At 37.5% G+C, this 17,844-nt stretch overlaps 2 protein-coding genes across 3 annotated transcripts; one reads left to right on the plus strand and one right to left on the minus strand.

Moving 5' to 3' along the window:
- Positions 1-1,923: 1,923 nt before the first annotated feature.
- gpx8 (glutathione peroxidase 8 (putative)) lies at positions 1,924-4,359 on the minus strand. The gene is made up of 3 exons (XM_028035086.1): positions 4,104-4,359; positions 3,675-3,936; positions 1,924-2,473 (listed from the first exon to the last, which is right to left on the minus strand). The coding sequence occupies exons 1-3, from the start codon at positions 4,308-4,310 to the stop codon at positions 2,310-2,312; spliced, it is 633 nt and encodes a 210-aa protein (XP_027890887.1). The 5' UTR covers positions 4,311-4,359; the 3' UTR covers positions 1,924-2,309.
- Positions 4,360-13,222: 8,863 nt separating this feature from the next.
- LOC114154035 (uncharacterized) lies at positions 13,223-17,613 on the plus strand. 2 transcript variants are annotated; one of them, XM_028032789.1, is made up of 5 exons: positions 13,223-13,455; positions 14,981-15,343; positions 15,988-16,296; positions 16,667-16,771; positions 16,854-17,613. In XM_028032789.1, the coding sequence occupies exons 1-5, from the start codon at positions 13,386-13,388 to the stop codon at positions 16,958-16,960; spliced, it is 954 nt and encodes a 317-aa protein (XP_027888590.1). In that variant the 5' UTR covers positions 13,223-13,385; the 3' UTR covers positions 16,961-17,613. The 2 variants fall into 2 exon arrangements, with proteins under 2 accessions (XP_027888590.1, XP_027888591.1); XM_028032790.1 differs by having other exon boundaries at positions 13,223-13,431.
- Positions 17,614-17,844: the final 231 nt, after the last annotated feature.

Below are 17,844 nucleotides of genomic sequence, written 5' to 3' on the forward strand. Positions count from 1 at the left end.
GTTCGCACTGACTTGTTCAGTGTTGTAACAAAAGAAAAAATATTAAATTAGAAAATAATAAAATGATTCCAAGCTCCTTCTTGGTAAATGATATCAAAATAAGATAGCAAATCCAGCCTCTGGTGTGTAATTAAATTTCAGGTTTAGATTCTTTATGTTGGGCCAACAGCACGCTGCCGCCTCCTCTTTTAAAGCTTTACCGCGTTGCTGTTTTTCTTTACTTTGTCTACTTAATTGTTGCACTGGAAACAAGGACGCAAATGGTATCACCAGACAAGCCACTTGAAGTAAAAAAAAAAAACAGAACCAGGCCGCCAATGGCAGAGGAGAAGACGCAGCTTCCCGCTCTGCTGTCCGCCCTGCAGGAGTATTTAGGAGGGGAGTTGGAGCAGGAGAGACCGCAGGTTCACCGAGACAGGTATGACCCGGGTCTCAGCGGGGTGAAGGGGCTAAAAGTGTTCTCTGTAGATAGGGGGAAAATTCACATAGGGACATTCAAATAAGTGGGTAAGTAGATCAAATCATGGAATTAAAATATGTGGTGTTGTAGCCCCTCTGTGTATTCCTTTAATCTGTTGTTGCTGCTGTTGCTCCTAGGCAACACATGCAAACTTTCAACAAATCACAGCTCCTACCTGGTTCTTTAGCATTAGACACTTTTCAATAATTTTCTTATTAGCTTTCAGTCTTGTTAGACCTTCTTACTGATCAGCTTTGCAGAAACTCGTTTTGTTTTAAATTGTGAGCTCAATTGTTTAATTGTTCTTCTTTATTAGGAGGATGCTTTAATGAGGATAAGACCTTCTCCCTTCAAGGTAAGATGAAAAGAATAAATCTCTTTATTCAAATTAAATCAGAATCTCTCTGGTTTCTAGATTACAGATCTGAGGTGGAGGTACCAGTGTGGCTGTAGATCTGTTTGTATGCAGCTGCACCCTCTCTGCCCACTGATGCTAAGGTAACCTTTAGAAATACCTGCTGCTGTAGCTGGGCTGCAAAATGTCTCAAGTTGTGTTTGGTGCAGAAGACCTTTCAGTTGTGACTGGTATGGAGGCAGTGTAATGTTAGCTGACGAGTTCTCTTTCAGCTCACAGCGCTCTGCTACCATAACGGTTATATTTACGCTCAACTTGTAAATGCTGGAGGACTTTTCATATAAATATCTTTAGGTAAAGTATCTCTGGTGCTTTTCAGCTGGTTTGTAGGCAGTGTCTCGTTAGCTGGTTGGGTCGTCAGGAGCCAGCTTACCTGCTGCTGCCCTCAAACTGTCTGAGAAATCCACAGCAGCTTGACGTTGTGCAATGCTCAATGAATACAGAGAAATCATTGCAATGTAAAAAAAGAACACCACCATGAATGTGAAGGTTCATCCTCTTTCAGTTATTGGTTTCTAGGTGCTAAGAATTATGGTGTACAATACTCTAAGCATATTTATATACCTATACTGAAATACAAAACCACACAGCACTCATTATTAATAAACATAAAGCTAATGTAAAAGTTGTGTGTAGAAAAACTAAGTTGTTGCTTCCACCTCGTTTGCAAAGTAAGACAGTGCAATGTTCACAAAAAGTAGCTTCATCTCACTCTAGATGCTAAAGGGCCTGGCTTGTTTGCTAGGAGAATGCCTCTGTATAATGAAAATGGTACCAAGACTTAATGTAGCACCTGAACCATAAGACTTATGAAAAAAATGAGAGATGTTTGCCTGTATTGCACACTATCACCTTTAGAGAAAACAACAATTCATCCACCCACTTATCTGTGCACGGTGGGGCTTTTTATCAGCAGAGAACATTAAGCATGAGAACATGCAAACTCCATGTAGCCATAGGTGAAGATTTGAACAGTCGTTGGAGACGTAACATTTACCACGGTTACAAGGGCATCTCCATGCAGCCCGTTGGAGAAAACAACTGATGATCTTGAAGTACATTATTTTATTGTTGGAAGATACAGATGAGATACAGTTAAGAGGCTCAAATCAGACACTAAAAGGTGAAAAGACAGGCTTCATCTTAAAAACAAGATTGTAAACTTTAGAAAATTACTTTAAGCACAATGTAGAGAGATTTTTTTTTATTTAAAAACCCAACACTGAGGGCTCAACAACCTTTTATCTTCAGTGGTATCTTCAATGTCTGATAGAATGGCCAACACTCAAATAAAACCATACCAACACTTCTTTCTGGAGCAACAGATCTCTCTCACATGCCTTCTGCTGACACTTCAGTCATTTCAGGCTTTACCAGCACGGCACCATCTGAGATAAAGTGGCAAAGTGTCCCATATCTCCCAAGCATTTGCCATCATAGCTCCCCACGTTTCCTTATGATGATTTCTCGCACCAGTGCTGTGACCTCTTTTCGGACGCTCTCCATGGATTCGTCTGTTTTCCAGAACCGGATCACTTTTCCTTCCTGATTCACGAGAAACTTCCAAAAATTCCACTTTGGTATTTTCTGCACAGAATCTAAAAAAAAAAAAAAAAAAAAATAAGACTACAGTTTGAGTGGATTATTTTTTTTTTGGAAGATTACAATGATATCCCAAAACAACAATACAACAGCAAACAAAAATTTTCAACATAGAAATATATTTACTATAAACAAATATAATTTCCTAACAATGTAACTATGCAAAAACGAGCATTTCCATATTTGTAAGTAGGTTTTTTTTTTTTTTTTTACATCTCTTTAAAAGTGTGTTGAGCTTTTCTGGTAAAACAATACACAGATGTTTACTGAGAACGTTTGAGAACTCCTCATTGATGTGAATGTCATTCATTTAATACTGGATCATCATGATTTCATCCACTTTGTGCAATATGCCATTCTATTACCACTGGCAGCAAAAAAGATCATGATGATCCTTTCAATGCCGTGTTTAACAGTTTGTACGGTGCTAACTAGATATGAAAGCCTAATCTTAGCTTCTCCAAACATTGACTTTTGTTATTGTTTGGACATAGCTGGTTCTCCTGCCACCATAAATATTTTCTTTGAAAAACATGTGGATAGCTAGTAGTTGAAACAGAGTTTTATTTCTTGCTTGCTTTCTTCTTTCTGGTGTTCTAACAGGACAATGATCTCAAATAACAATCAAAACTAATTCTAGCAGGTTTATAATAGCCTTCTTGGATTTTCTTCCTATAAACATTGACTTCAATTTCAGCCCTAAAGACTTCACTTAAGAGCCTGGGTCTCTGCCAGCAAACAAGTCAATAAAATTGACTTGCAGTGGTAAAATCTTCCAGCCAGAATTTGGCTGGAAAATTGTTGATGTCTAGAAAACAGTTCAACTTTAAGCTAACATTTATCCAAATATTAGTGCTGTTGTCTAAATCTTTCCAAATCATTTTTATGTTTTAAAAATTACCCATCATACGGAAAAATTAACCAGCCACTGTCTTTTCTGGGTAAAACTCGACCAAGAACCTTCAGAACCCTTTAATTATTTAAATATCTGACTCAATGTATACATTGATTTTATCCTGCATAGGTACCCTTTCGATCCTGTGTGGGTTAGAGAAAAGATCCACACTAAATTCAAGCGTAATATTAATTATATAACCATTGCACCCTGAAATAAACGGACAAGCAATCAATTAAAGTCAGCAACTGCTGTCCGAGATTGTAAATATGCAACAGGACATTATATGTTTTCCTGCCGACCTGTGAGGAACCTGAAGGCAGGCTCAGCCTCCGTGCCCAGGATTTTGATCTTGCTGAAGAAGGGGAACGTCACGCCGTATGTGGACTTGGCGAAGGCCTCGATGTCGCGGCTCAAGCCGCGCTCCGTGTCCCCGAACTGGCCGCAGGGGAAGGCCAGGACGTTGAAGTGAGACGTACCCAGCTCCCGGTGCAGCTCCTGCAGAGACTTGTAGCTCGCCTCCGTGTGCTGGCAGTGACTCGCCACGTTTACAACCAGCGATGCCTGAACAGGACAAAAACCATGGAGCAATCATTATAATAAAACTCTGCACAGAATGTAATGCCAAGAAAGTAGGAAATAAAGAAGAAAAAAGTAATCTCTGTTTCCAAATGAAGATTTGCAGAGATTTAATGCCAAACTAAAGACGCCTGGTGATGATGTGGACGTACTTTTCCTCGGTACTTCTCCAGGGATACCGTCCTCCCCTTTGCGTCTTTCACCTCAAACGAATAAAAGTCCTTCTGTCTTCTGGGCTTCACCAGGTGCGTCTGCAGGAGGAACAAACACCCCACACCGACTGTCATGCTCACCAGGACCCTAAGCCTTTTTATTCTGGCTTTGGAGGACTTGGTGGGATAACCTCCGAGAGCCTCCATCTTGGAGGGGGGGAGTTAGGAGTCCTGCAGAAAAGTCTGGGCGGACTCGAGGATGAAAGTAAAATGAAGTTAACGGGGGGAAAAAAATCCATACAAACAGGAAACTCATTGCCTTAAAAAAAGCAACAAAAAACAACAGTTTCTAAAGGCTGTGCTAAATTCAAAAATCACGGTTCTTAAACATTTCATACCATGTTATACCAGGTCAAAAGTTATGAAGAAATTTCTAATAAAATTTCTTGGGAGACTTTTTAAATTCGCAGAGACACGAACATTTTATTGTGAAATTCCCAAGAGGAAACAACTATCCAAAAGTTGATTCTAGGAATTGTTGTCAGCTTTGGGGTGACTATTACTTTTGCCAAAGTATAAAATTTATGAAATGTACAACTTCTCATGCCCAATGTTTTTTTTATTCAAAGGGCCACAACGAAGCCGATGAAGTCGCATACAAACGCTTCAAGAGGCGGAGCATCCATGGGAGCAGCAGCGGAGGTCCAGCTGCTAGTACACCGCTGCCCTTTGGGGGGCGCTGTGACTCTCTCTTTGAGTTTTACACCTTCTGTCGGAGGCTGGAGCTCGAATTGTCACGGAGAAACCACATGCAAGAACACAATGTCCTGCAATAAGACATGCGAGGTGCTGCAGAAACCTCTGCAACACCTTCTGATAAAGATAATAAATAATCTTAAATGTGATCAGGAAACTAAGATGTTACCAAAATTAGGATTAAAATACCAGTTTGTGAAAATAGTATATAAAAAAATAAACATATTTATTATACTCACTTGCCCATGACAAGCTTGCAAACTGTTCTTCTTATTCATTGGGTTGCAAGATATATTTAATTATTTCACTGACATTAAAGACACATACATGTTCATGTTTTATTCAATATTATTCACATATACTATGGAAATGCACACAAACAAATAAAAAACATCAACATAAATGTGCACTGTAGAGAAAATAAAGGTTTCATTGCACTGTGCAATAAAGATGAAATAAATGCGTTGTACATCTTGCAGGGTCCTTGCGATGCTGTCTTTTTTACCCGCATTGAGGGTACCACTGAACACACACCACTGCACATCCGTGTTGCAATAACACATTTGCACAGCTGTTAAAAACCCCGTCTTGACATATGGTTTGAGTGTAGTTTCACTTCAGTTCATTTTGGTTTATAGGAATATGAACAGTTTCCCATCTCTTACAAGCACATAAAGTTGGTAAATTGCTGTATTGATTACGCGTTTCTGTGGCATTTGAAGCTGAGTCATCTCTGGTGGGCAACTGCAGAAGACATTTGTGACTTTAAACTCACCACAGCAACGCTCTGTGAGATCCAGAAGATGGACAAAAGCAGAAATGCCTTCAAATAAGGTTGGTAATAAAGATGTGCAAAAATGGCTTTTTCAGAGGTCTTTGACTCTCGAATTGAGTAAAAAAACAAAAGTGGTGTACAAGTTTAAATCTTTCATGGTGGCAAATGTTCAAGAATTTCATTTAATGTTGTCAGCAGCTTGTACTTTCACTGTGCCAGATAAAAATATAATTACTGCCCCACAGTGCCTATAATAAAGTATTCACATCCTTGGATGATTTTACAAATCAATCATGATCAACTTAATTAGTTTCTTTTGACAAAGAAATTTACAAATAAACCCCCTTCATATCAAAGTGAAAATGGATGTCTACAAAATAACAGCAAATAAATAAAAAATGTGTCACATAGATTAATTGACTGCATAAATATTCCCCTGCTTCAATTCAGTACTTAGTATATGCATGTTTGGTAGTAATCACTGAACAGAATCTGTGGATAGCTCTCAATTTTTACTCCATTCTTTCTTGGCAAACTGTTCAAGCTCTGAAAGGTTGTGCGAGGATTCGCTGTGAACAGCCATTTTCAAATCCAGCTACAAACTCTCTATGGGATTTGACTGGGCCACCCCAGAACAGCTACATTGTTGTACCATATGTGAGTCTTTAGCTGGAGGCTTCTTGCTTTACAATAAAGAAGCCGTAGTTCTCTTGCTGCATTCATTTTACCTTCTGCCTTTACCAGCTTTGAGACCCTGTTGCAGTGAAGCATCCCCACAACATGACTCTGCCACCACCTTGCTTCACAGGAAGGATGGTGTCCGCCAAAAATAGTGCCTTGACTGATGGGAAGAAAGTTAAATTTTGGACTAATGATAACTTTCTCCAACATGCCTTTTGGGTAACTTTAGTCGGGCCTTGGTATCAGCGATTTTCTCCATATAGCTTTGACTGACAACAGTTGTATGCAGAGTCTCTCTCATCTCAGCTGCTGGAGCTTGTAACTGCGGAGTCACTGATGGCTTCCATCACTAGTCTCTTTGTGCAGTAATTCATGATGTGAGAAAAGGCTGATGAGATTTACACACATGCATATTCCGCTGAATTTTGCATCTGCATTATGTAGCTTTTATAAAAATATGTTTTTTACAGTACAAATGTGACAGTATAATATGCGACGGATCATTTGTGAAAGATTCTAATAAATTCTTAAAGCCCCAAATTGTTACCTTTAAATCTATGATACATATGTAAACTCCTCTGTATACGTGTTTTTGTACAGTTTTTATTCAGACTTGGCCAGATCTGCTTTAAGTAGCACCTCTGTGCTGCTCAATACCTAAAATCATCTTGTCTAGTCAAGTTATGAAATCTACAAACTCTTGCAGATTTCTTACTTAAAGCAACAGAAGCCGCTGGGGCCTGTGTTTGTCTTTAGATCGACTTGCATTCTTATATTTATGTAGTTCCTAATCTCAAACATTACATAAAGTCTTCTACAAGTCTTATATAGAAATAAAGAACCTTTGCACAAATCACAGTACATTTGAATAACATTTTGATAAGAAAAACACAGGTCTGCATGCATCATGCAATACTTTAAATTATAATAAATCAAATCATGTATGTATGTATTGTTTTGTTGTTGCAGATATTAGTGAGAGAACATGTGAGTTGAAGAATTTTGCCAATATGAATTTGCAGGGAAAGACACAATCCCTACTGAATGACTGCTGTAAGAAAGAATACTTTTTACAGAAGGGAAGGAAAGTTAAAAAAGATTTAACTTTTCCATTGATCAACATTAAATAAAAGTTTAGCCTTTTTCTATTTTTCATTTGTGCTCAGTCACGTGTAGATAACTCGAAGTCTAGGCAAAAGATACACAGCTGTGCAAAAGACATTTCCATGTTCTGCTTTGAGTCAGACCTTTCTGTTAAGGAAGTCAGGTTAGAAGTATAACCACACTTCTTGTCTACAGACCAGAAGAGATAAACTCCTCTTTAGTTAAAGACAGAAATCTCCTCTTATAAAGAAGATCAACTGCGAACTATGGTCATTATGGTCAATATGACTCACAGCTCCAGCACAAAATAAAACTTGCATGGAGTTGTTTTTGGCTTTAAATCAAAATAGGTCATTTGTTAATGCGCAGCAAGACAGATTGTCCATAAAATTTCTAGATGCACAGTACCTTGTGTGCATGAAACAGAAAGTCGTGCATACTAGTCATAAAATGTAATGGTGTGTTAAATTTGTAAGGTTAGAATTCTCGAGGTGCAAGTAAAAACAGGAATTAAATGTACTTAATGTTGGAAGAATAAACTGTTTATTTGCACATTCTTGGTATGATATTATAACAGTAGCACAGTGGTCTTGTAAAATGTCAATATCTGAACATGCTCAATTTTGACTAAATTGGCTCAAAACACATTCTTCTCAGCATATGCAACTGATTGCTAGTGTGGTCTCTGACCACAGGCAGATGGGTTTTTTATGGTGGTTTTGCTCAAAGAGGTTCTTATGTCATAGCTTAAAAGCTTTAAAACTATGCACCATCATATTTTAGATCTCAAACATTTAAAATAGTAACAATTATGACCAATGATAATGTGCTCTCTTTTACATGCACCCATTAAAATACATAAAGCAGTATTGTTGTAGTTATAAGTTGCCTTTTTCGTGCAGTAACATTCCTTGTTTTGTATGTTGGTTATACAGAAAAGGAAAATTGACTTTCCTGTATTCTGTATATATATATAAAAAAATAACTAAGCCAGTACAATTTTCTCTTTATCAGTTTCAACTGAGTTCATTAGCCTCTTTTAGTCCAACTCTTCTTCTATCTTTGACCTTTCGGACACCTATCTTCTCGACTGTAGTTGTGATGGAATTGCTGCTGCACCGGGTTTTGCCATTTATCTTTGGATATCTCTGGAACACTATCAACCTAGTCCAGATTAAAGTCAATCTGTCTGAGTTGGAGTTGGGATAGTAGAGGTATATCGGCACAGGGAACAGATGATGAGAGATACAGGTAAGCTAAAAGCTATAAAACCATTTCACAAAAATGGTGGGGGTCTCTATGAGGGGAAATTTGAGACATATTTGTACTAGAGTGACAGTTTGTGGTGTCTCACTGTTTCTATTTTACGTTTAGTTGGGGATGTTGACCACAAGTAGAGCATGTGGCGTGTTTAGTCACACTTGTCTCTAGTGTCAGCGCTTTCCTGGAAACAGCAGTTATTCAGCAGGTACTGGATGGTCATCTCTCATCAACAGAAAATTAGTTATTTAAAATTCTTACCTTGTTATTTTACTACTGGATTAGTGGTTTTTGATTTTTGTCCTGTGACTGTAGGCATTAGGATGGTGACCATGGCTGAGAATAGGGATTGCTACAAGAGGAAGGCAGAAAGATGAACAGCTAAGAATCTGGGAGACAATCTGGATCTTGTTTGACTTCCTTCAATGCAAATTCACAGGTGGTGATGACTTAAAGTCCATTAGATTGTATTATATTCATGACGATTTACTGTGAATAAAACCTTCATGATTTACTCCATATAAGTCTACAGATCTGTTGTCTCAGATGGAATGGAAAGGAAGATGTTTGGTCTCAGGGCTTCCTCATGAATTTATCACCTGTTGGAGATGGAAGCCCCCCTCCCTCAGATAAATCCACCAACTCACATGTCAGAAGATTAACGAAACAAATTAAATGTTCCACTTTTGTAGCAGTCACAAATTTCTGTTTAACACATTTTCACCACCCTGACAGGAATGCTTGTATTATATCATCGTACTGCTCAGTAATATAGCACATCTGTCATTTCCCACTGAGATAGTTCATTTTTGAGATGGTTTTCGCTGACTCATTATCGCTGGGGGTCTTCAGTGAAAACAAAACTATTAATGAATCATAGCAGTCATATGGGAGGTCTCAGTTTCCTGGCTCATGCAGTGGAAACATGGCGTTGGGGAGGAGGGATAACCTCTGAGAACATCCTTTTTGAAACCTCACGAAGGCGAGGAGCTGTTGATCAAACCTTGGGGGTCCTCTTGGTCTAATGTTGTCATAATGTGAACGGCATGATGAAGAGGATGGTTTAAATGCAAATTGTCATTAAACAAAAGCATTTAGTGATGCACCAATGCATCAGAAACTTGTCGTGGTTTTTGTGGTTGATCTTTTGAGAACAACATGTTACACAATAAGTACTGAAACCCTGAAGAGACAAAAAAGTTAGAATTATGTTCTTCTCTAAAGGCTATGATGCATTTTATGTGCATTCTGGAATTTCATGCCAAATCCCTTATCTTTTGTGCAGTGTACGTAGACTTGAAGGTTTTGAAGTTTTTAAATTGTTTACTGTGATCTAACTTTTTATATCTCATCAACATACCATTTCAACAGAGACATGTGCACTTTTGAAGGTCATAGTATATATTATCAATATTATATATTGGACTTGACATCCTTCTCAGAAAAATGTGTTCTCGAAGAAGAACATCTGTAATAAGTAAGGTGAAGTGTTTTACCTATGATTGTCACCACCTGGACGATGGTGGTGGGAGTTCGTCCCTCAATTGGAGGATTGCCGATTAAATTCCCACTCTGTCCACCTTTGTCGTTATGTCCTTGGGATAGACAGTTCACCCGCCTTGCCTGCTGGTGGTGGTCAGAGGACCCAGTGTTACCTGTGCATGGCAGCCTCACCTCCGTCTAGCTGTAGCTACTATCCGGTTAGCTTCCCACCATCTGAGTGTGAATGTGTGCATGAATAGGTGAATAACTCAATCCAAGGATTTTAATGACTGTAATTCTGTTTTTGTCTGCACTTGGCCATAAATCCTGTCAATGCTCACATCTTCTCAGCTGGAGCCAACCAGAGCTTCCACCTCTGGGATCTGTATTTAAATATGAAAGAAAGTTTTCATAGAATGAGTTAACAAATTAAGAAGAAGTCAAGAAAAGACGAAGAGACGGAAGATAGACTGGACGGTTGAACAGTGAAATTATTGTTGGTCAAGAAGATAGTCAAGGAGACGAGTGCAAGGTGATATTTGTCTTAAAAAACATCAGAAATGAAAGGAAAACTTCCAAAAGTTAGAAAACCTGTGGTGTGTAATTTGAGAGTGCTTGCTGTAACAAAAACACAAAATCATTGTTGGCTGAACGTCTCAGTAAAGTAATTTATGGCAAAAAATAAAAGATGCTAAACTTTATAATTGCATGCAAAGCTGAAATACTTTGTACATCTAATAGATCTACTTCTAATTTGGCCTGAATGAACTACAAGTAGGTTCCTCCTTCATGGACTGTTCTGCATAACACAGACTTTACATCCAATAATGTATTCAGGCACAAAACGGTATTAAATTATAGTATAGCTATGAAACATCCCTGACTGGGGTTCTTTTAAGGGTGTTATAAATGCAGAATGAGGAACATTTTTGGCTTATGATTTTTATTTATTTTTTTATTTTTTACTCTAGTGGCCTCTATTTGACAGTGAATCGACAGGAAAGTGGATTCTGAAAAGACGAGAAGACACGTGGCAAAGTTCAACATCTTAATAAACACTCGCTTATATTTGTATTTGCAACAATAAAATCAGGAAATCTGGAAAAGGATCTGCTGTCACCACACATAACCATGAAACTGTTTCCCTGGTCCTGTCATATTCAATAAATTAGGTTATTATTGAAAGATTCATTTGTTTTAGTAACTCAGTTCACTAACTGCATTGTGCTCTGTGGCTTGTTTTAAAATTGAGTTGTTTCCTCACTTTGACTTTTAGAAAGTGGGGTGAAGATCCTTGCAAATGATGCAACATCCCTAGTGCCTTTAAGACATTGTCAACTAAAACAGTCTGTAATAAATATAGAATAGTAGTGTTGACCTCATGTAGTGCAAAGCTAACACCAAATGTGCTTGTTACTGCATGTAGCATGCCTTTTAGCTGATCCATACGGTGGCCGACAGGTGCAAATGCGCAGCAAAAGAGAAAACATGCAAACAAAAAAAAACACGCGCACAAATTAAATGCGGCAAGCAAAAAGCGAACAAAATGCAGCAAACAAAAAAGAAAACACCCCCGAATGAAATGCAGCAAACAAAAAGAGAGACGCAAACAAAAAAAGAAAACACCCCCGAATGAAATGCAGCAAACAAAAAGAGAGACGCAAACAAAAAAAGAAGACACCCCCGAATGAAATGCAGCAAACAAAAAAGAAAACACACCCGAATGAAATGCAGCAAACAAAAAAGAAAACACCCCCGAATGAAATGCAGCAAACAAAAAGTGTTGAAAACGGAAGTGCTCCAGACCACTAGGGGGAGTCAAAGAAAATCGAGACCGAGCCCAGAACGGTATGACTGACACAAAGTCTATCACGCTACCCATAAATTATTCTGTTATTCTATAATATTATAAAAGACGGCGTATCTTTTTATAATATAATATAAGTATATAAGTTATAATATAAGTACGTATAGTATTTATACGTACTAAATATAGTTATATATATTATATATATATTATAAGTAAAGGTACGTATAACTATATTTCTTTTCAGAAATATAGTTATACGTACCTTTACTTTCTTTCAAATTTCTTTCTCTGAATCTTGCATCTGGTCCCATAGAAATGAATACTATTTTCTTTGACTCCCCCTAGTGGTCTGGAGCACTTCCGTTTTCAACACTTTTTGTTTGCTGCATTTCATTCGTGGGTGTTTTCTTTTTTGTTTGCGTCTCACTTTTTGTTTGCTGCATTTCATTCGGGGGTGTCTTCTTTTTTGTTTGCGTCTCACTTTTTGTTTGCTGCATTTCATTCGGGGGTGTCTTCTTTTTTGTTTGCGTCTCTCTTTTTGTTTGCTGCATTTTATTCGCTTTTTGCTTGCCGCATTTAATTTATGCGCGTGTTTTTTGTTTGTTTGCATGTTTTCTCTTTTGCTGCGCATTTGCACCTGTCGGCCACCGTAGATCCAAGTTTCAGTCAACTTGCAGAACACGTTTTGTTTCATTTTTCCTTCCTGCATGAAACTTTCAAGCTTTTTGATGTGCAGTGTTAGCTCGGATTTGGATTTCACATTCAGAAAGTGCATTCAGATTAACCTTTGTTCTCACTGCCGGTTCCCAAAATAGACTGCTGGGTGGAGCTACCTGAAAGTATTTTTAGCAGCTCCCTAAAAAGCACACGTCCATCCCCCTGCTGTTCATTCACACCAGCATTGTTCACACTATTCAGGCAGCTTTCCCTGCTAACAACCTTCTGATAAGAATCTATTGTTTTCAGGTTAATGATCAAAATGAGGTAAACTGTTCTCCACCCCAATCTGACCCTAAAATTTTCACTTGCCCCATCAAATAACTCCCATCAAATTCTTCTGTAGACAACACTGTGATCAGGGAGTAGAAATCAGGTTAGTAACACTAGTTTTGGGAATAGGAAACACAATAGTCTATATTGAAGACATAAACAAAGCAACTAAGAAAAGCTCCTGGAAGCAGTGATATGTTAACCAAGGATACTCCCTCTTTAGACGTAATTCTTGCGTAATCCATCTAGCATGACCTACTTGTATAGAATTCCCAAGCAGAGAGAGTTTTAGGTAGATGAGGAGGAGAGAGCAAGAGCAGAACTGGTAGTGTATGTGGATTACTAGACAACACGTGTGGAGCTGTTGGGATTAGGAGGCAAGTGGCGGATATCAGCTTGTGGGAAAGCATATGGATACACCTGTATGTTTCCCTATGAGATGCAGATACTCCAGCAGCTGGCTGTTCTGGGTAACAACAACTTTCTTTACTTTGGTGAGAAATGTAATGTAATCCACCCGACAGAATATTTACCATTGTATTTACTAGATGTAGTTAGAAACTTCTTTTAAATGTATTTTATGGAGTGAGCTTGCATTATCATTAAAGTTGTGCCATATTCATTGACTGATATAGTGAAATGCAATTTCTGTGAATAGAATAGAATAGAATAGAATAGAATAGAATAGAAATAGCCTTTGCTGTCCCACAAAAGGGAAATTCAGGTGTAACAGCAGAGATAGACATAAAGGTTCACACAAAAAGCTCTCAAAGTGTTAAAAACAATATAGAAATAACATTAACAACAACAATAATAATAATAATGATATACTGCACAAGACTATAACAGAAAATACTGTGCAGTTTTTAGAAATGGGCATATAGGATTAGGATTACGGTACTCATGACCCAAGAGATGTGTAACTGAGTCAGAACATGTTGTCAAAAACGAACATTGAAAAATACAGACTATTATAATACAAGTGTTTTTCAGTGCAGTAAAACGCTTAGGCACTAAGGCAACTCTTGGATGCCATCCATCCATGAATACATTATAAATTGACTATTCTTCATTACTGACTGTTTAAACAACAATCATGTCAGAGAAGTCTAGATTTTAAAAATAGGCTCATTAGTTACATATGTGCATTGCCTGTAAAAGCGGCAACATAGACTGCAACTCAAGCAGAAAGAAAAGCTTACATAATTATCATGGTTGGTGGTTGGTGGTTAACCCAAATGCAGAAGCGGAGCTGTGAAGTAGATAATGAAAAAATATTTTAAAAAATGCAAAAGTTTAGAAAAACCACAGGAGCAAGGGCAAAAGACAAAATAATAAATTCAAAGAACATCCAGAAAGAGATACAAGGAGAGTATGGTGAAACAAGAGAAGTAACAGAAGAAACCAGCAAGGAATGTCTGAGAAAGAGGTGCTTTAGTACTGGGAGGTTGAATGCTGACACAATGGAACTGGGCTGATTAGCTAATTATTGCAGCTGTGAGGGAAGGGAGCAGAAGGCAGAATGAGGAGAACGGAGAGAGAGAAAGTGGCACAGAGGACTAGGAAATAAATCTAACACTAAAGAATAACTAGACCTAAGAAACAAAATAAAACTAGAGAGATAAGGAGTAACTAGACACAAGAAATAAACATAAAAAACTAAAAACACTAAGAAGTGACTGAACCAAAGTAAAACAAAGTGTTTGGCTGATCTTATCAAGGAAAATGAACTAAGAAACACAGAAATGAACAAAATCCAAAAACCAACTCAGAAAAACCAAGACTTCACATTTCTGCGTTCAAAATCTTTTGGTGCTATCCCACAGCTTATCTGAGTGCCTTTCTTGTAATTTTGCTTCTTTTTGTGGCTGTTTGTGTTTTTTCTTTGTTCAAATCCATTCGCTTTTACTTGGTTAGAGATCACTGTTTAACATAATGGAATTTAATGTATTTGTTTTGTTTCTTAATGTATAAGAGAAGTCAGAAAGTATTTTTTTTCTGCTTTATCTTTTGTTTTAGTAGTATGCTGCAGTCTAGCAACAGGCCAGATCTCCTCACGTTATTTCTTCATCCAAGAACCCATGCCCTGGGCCAAAGGTCGTGAGTACTGTCAGAGCCACTTTGTGGACCTAGCTGTTTTGAGCACAGAGAAGGAATACTTTGCTCTCCTCAGTGCCATCCCCGCAAACAATGCCAGCTTTTGGCTTGGTCTCCATAAGGAGAGCAGTGGCTGGAAGTGGACCAATGGGGAACAACTGAGACTCACTCACTGGTACAACTATAATGATGAGGGCCACTGTGTAAGCTTGGAGGCCATGTTTGAAGAAGAGGACAAGCTATTGGCTCGTTCTTGTAATGAGCAGCACAGGGTTGCTTGTCAGGGTAAGAAATGTTATTTTGGAGAATTTTTGATCATTCCTGCTGTATATTTTTATTTTTTTTATTTTTTTTGCACAAAAAATGCAAAATATCCTTGCATCATTGCAATGCAATCATTGTGATATGGGTTTTTTTCACATAAAAAAATTATATCGCAAAGATGCATTTTTATTCAGTTTACTTAATGTGTTATATCCTTTTTGGTGACACCGTATTTGAAGGGCTGTGCATTAGACTGACACGAGACATGAGTAATAAACATGACCTATCACATGTCATGACCATGAAGGAGTCTTCATAAATGTTTACGACTGTTGTCATGAAGTGTCATTCGATAAATAATGACACATTTAATGTAAAGTTGCCAGTTTTAATTGACTTTAAATTCAAGTTTTAATGGAGCTTTACATTAAAAGTGTCATTATTTACAACGTGACACTTCAGGCCAACAGTCGTAATCGTTTATGAAGAGTCATTCATGTCCATGACAGATATTATGCCATGTTTATGACAGTCTCATATCAGTTTTATGCTCACCCCTTCAAATAAAGTGTTACCTAATTTATATATATTTTTTAAAATATTATTTTTCTCATAATTAATTTACCTAATTTCCCATTAATTAAATCTTGATCTAAATCTTCCAGGGCCCGTTTCCCCTCAGTCAGTGGCCGTGGACTTTGTGAACATCGATCACTTGAATCTAAGCTGGAACATCTCTGCACTTATGCAGACGACTTCTCACTATTACAATGTGACAATATGTAGATTCATTTGTGAGACGCTGTCCTACCCCTGCACCAATGGCTCCTCCCTTATGAGCATCAGCATCTCCAACTTAAGTGCAGCCACAGAGTACTTCATATACGTTTCTGCTGTTGTTATTCGTATTGAGCATGGGACCAGCAGAAAATGGATTCTTCAAGATGATCCTACCATGTTAAAAGCTAAAACAGGTGGGAAGAATTTTAAGGGAAATAATACAATGTTGATGCAAATCTGTAGCACATAGACAATTGAAAGTACAGTGCCTTGCAAAGTACTCATGCGCCTTGAACATTTTGCCACATTACAATCAAACATTTCAGTACAAATGTTTGATTGTTTGATGTTTGACAGAAAAATCATCCTGCAACAATGGCCCAACAATGCAACAATTGTTTGTGTTTTAAAGCAGCACAATTATTTCAAAATCTTGTTTTTGCTTTGAAAGATGTGCTTAGTAGTTGGATAAGGCCTTGAAAGCAAATAAAATACAAGAGGAATTAAGACTCTTGTCTTAATGAAAAGAAATTTGTTCTCATGAGCATCTTTTCTCTTCCACAGCGACATCTAATAAGACTCACAAAATCCTTTTCATCGTTTTGGATTTATTCAGTCTGGTTTTATTGGTCTCTTCATTTTGGTATATTTATATTGTTGTGAAAAAAGGCAAGTTTTTATTTCTCTGTCTATAAATATACATGTGAGTACTTATGTGCTAATAACACACATTATTTTATCTCATCTCCAGACAAATCCACAGAGAGGGTCGGAGACAGATCGTCAGCAGATTCAACAATTGTTGTACTGTTACCACACAGAATTGGGTTAGAAAAACTGGAAAATTTCATATTTTAGTGACCAAGACAAAAGTTTTATTTTGACCCTAAGGACACATTAAATTGTTTTTAGTTCAAGCTGTGAAAAGTTTCAAGATGCTAGTTTTGTGTTACATTGTTGTGTACATTGCATAAATGCACATTAATGAAGTTCAGTTTTATATTTATATAATCCGTTTAGTTCACAGGCACTTACGTTTAATAGACTGGCTGTCGGTCAAACTCTGTGCATGAACAGATAAGCTACGCATCAGCTCAGATCATACATCTGAGGTTTCCTTACATAAACCCTCTGGGCTCATTATTTCTTGAGAAAGACGGCTGTGATCTCACAATCAAATTCTCCACCTGTGTGTCTCTATTAAGAAGCAAGAACTCAAAGTCTCTACAGACAGGCCATCTTGTGGAAGAGAGGAGATCTTGTATTCATGAGAATGTCTTGGAACGACCCACTGCCACTACTCTTTTGCAACAGATAAACTCAAATTTACTCATGAATTTCAGTTAAACATACTAAATGTGTCATGATTTAGGTGACAGATGAGGATTAGCAGTATGACTAAAGTTTGTGAATATGCCGTTGCAGAACGTTAAATGACTCGAGTTGGTTCATGTAATATTGTTATGATGTTATGTTTAAATAGTTAAAATTTGTGTATTTTTTCTGCTGTATTTTTTTTTCAATTCACAAAACAAAATACATTTCTATAAATTTCTGAAATAAATGTGTATATAATTTTTTCACAACATGATATACATAAATTTCTATTTATTAATACAAGCTAATGTTTGAGGTGTAGTTGGGTTGCTATTTTCGGGTACAAGATAAGCTAACATGTTTTTTGGAAGGAAAATAATGTCTCTATTTTAAATGATAGTGAGATTTTTTTCTGATTGCTTGCC

Source organism: Xiphophorus couchianus, chromosome 12, assembly GCF_001444195.1.
Source record: "Xiphophorus couchianus chromosome 12, X_couchianus-1.0, whole genome shotgun sequence".
NCBI classification, from domain to species: Eukaryota; Metazoa; Chordata; class Actinopteri; order Cyprinodontiformes; family Poeciliidae; genus Xiphophorus; species Xiphophorus couchianus.

Excerpts from the sequence above, each read along its gene's own strand:
- gpx8 (XM_028035086.1), bottom strand. The coding sequence starts at position 4,310 with ATGGAGGCTCTCGGAGGTTATCCCACCAAGTCCTCCAAAGCCAGAATA. Across the intron at positions 3,937-4,103 it reads TGGAGAAGTACCGAGGAAAA|GCATCGCTGGTTGTAAACGT; the intron begins GTACGTCCACAT and ends TGTCCTGTTCAG. Across the intron at positions 2,474-3,674 it reads TGCCTTCAGGTTCCTCACAG|ATTCTGTGCAGAAAATACCA; the intron begins GTCGGCAGGAAA and ends TTTTTTTTTTAG.
- LOC114154035 (XM_028032789.1), top strand. The coding sequence starts at position 13,386 with ATGTTTCCCTATGAGATGCAGATACTCCAGCAGCTGGCTGTTCTGGGT. Across the intron at positions 16,297-16,666 it reads CATGTTAAAAGCTAAAACAG|CGACATCTAATAAGACTCAC; the intron begins GTGGGAAGAATT and ends TCTCTTCCACAG. Across the intron at positions 16,772-16,853 it reads TTATATTGTTGTGAAAAAAG|ACAAATCCACAGAGAGGGTC; the intron begins GCAAGTTTTTAT and ends TCTCATCTCCAG.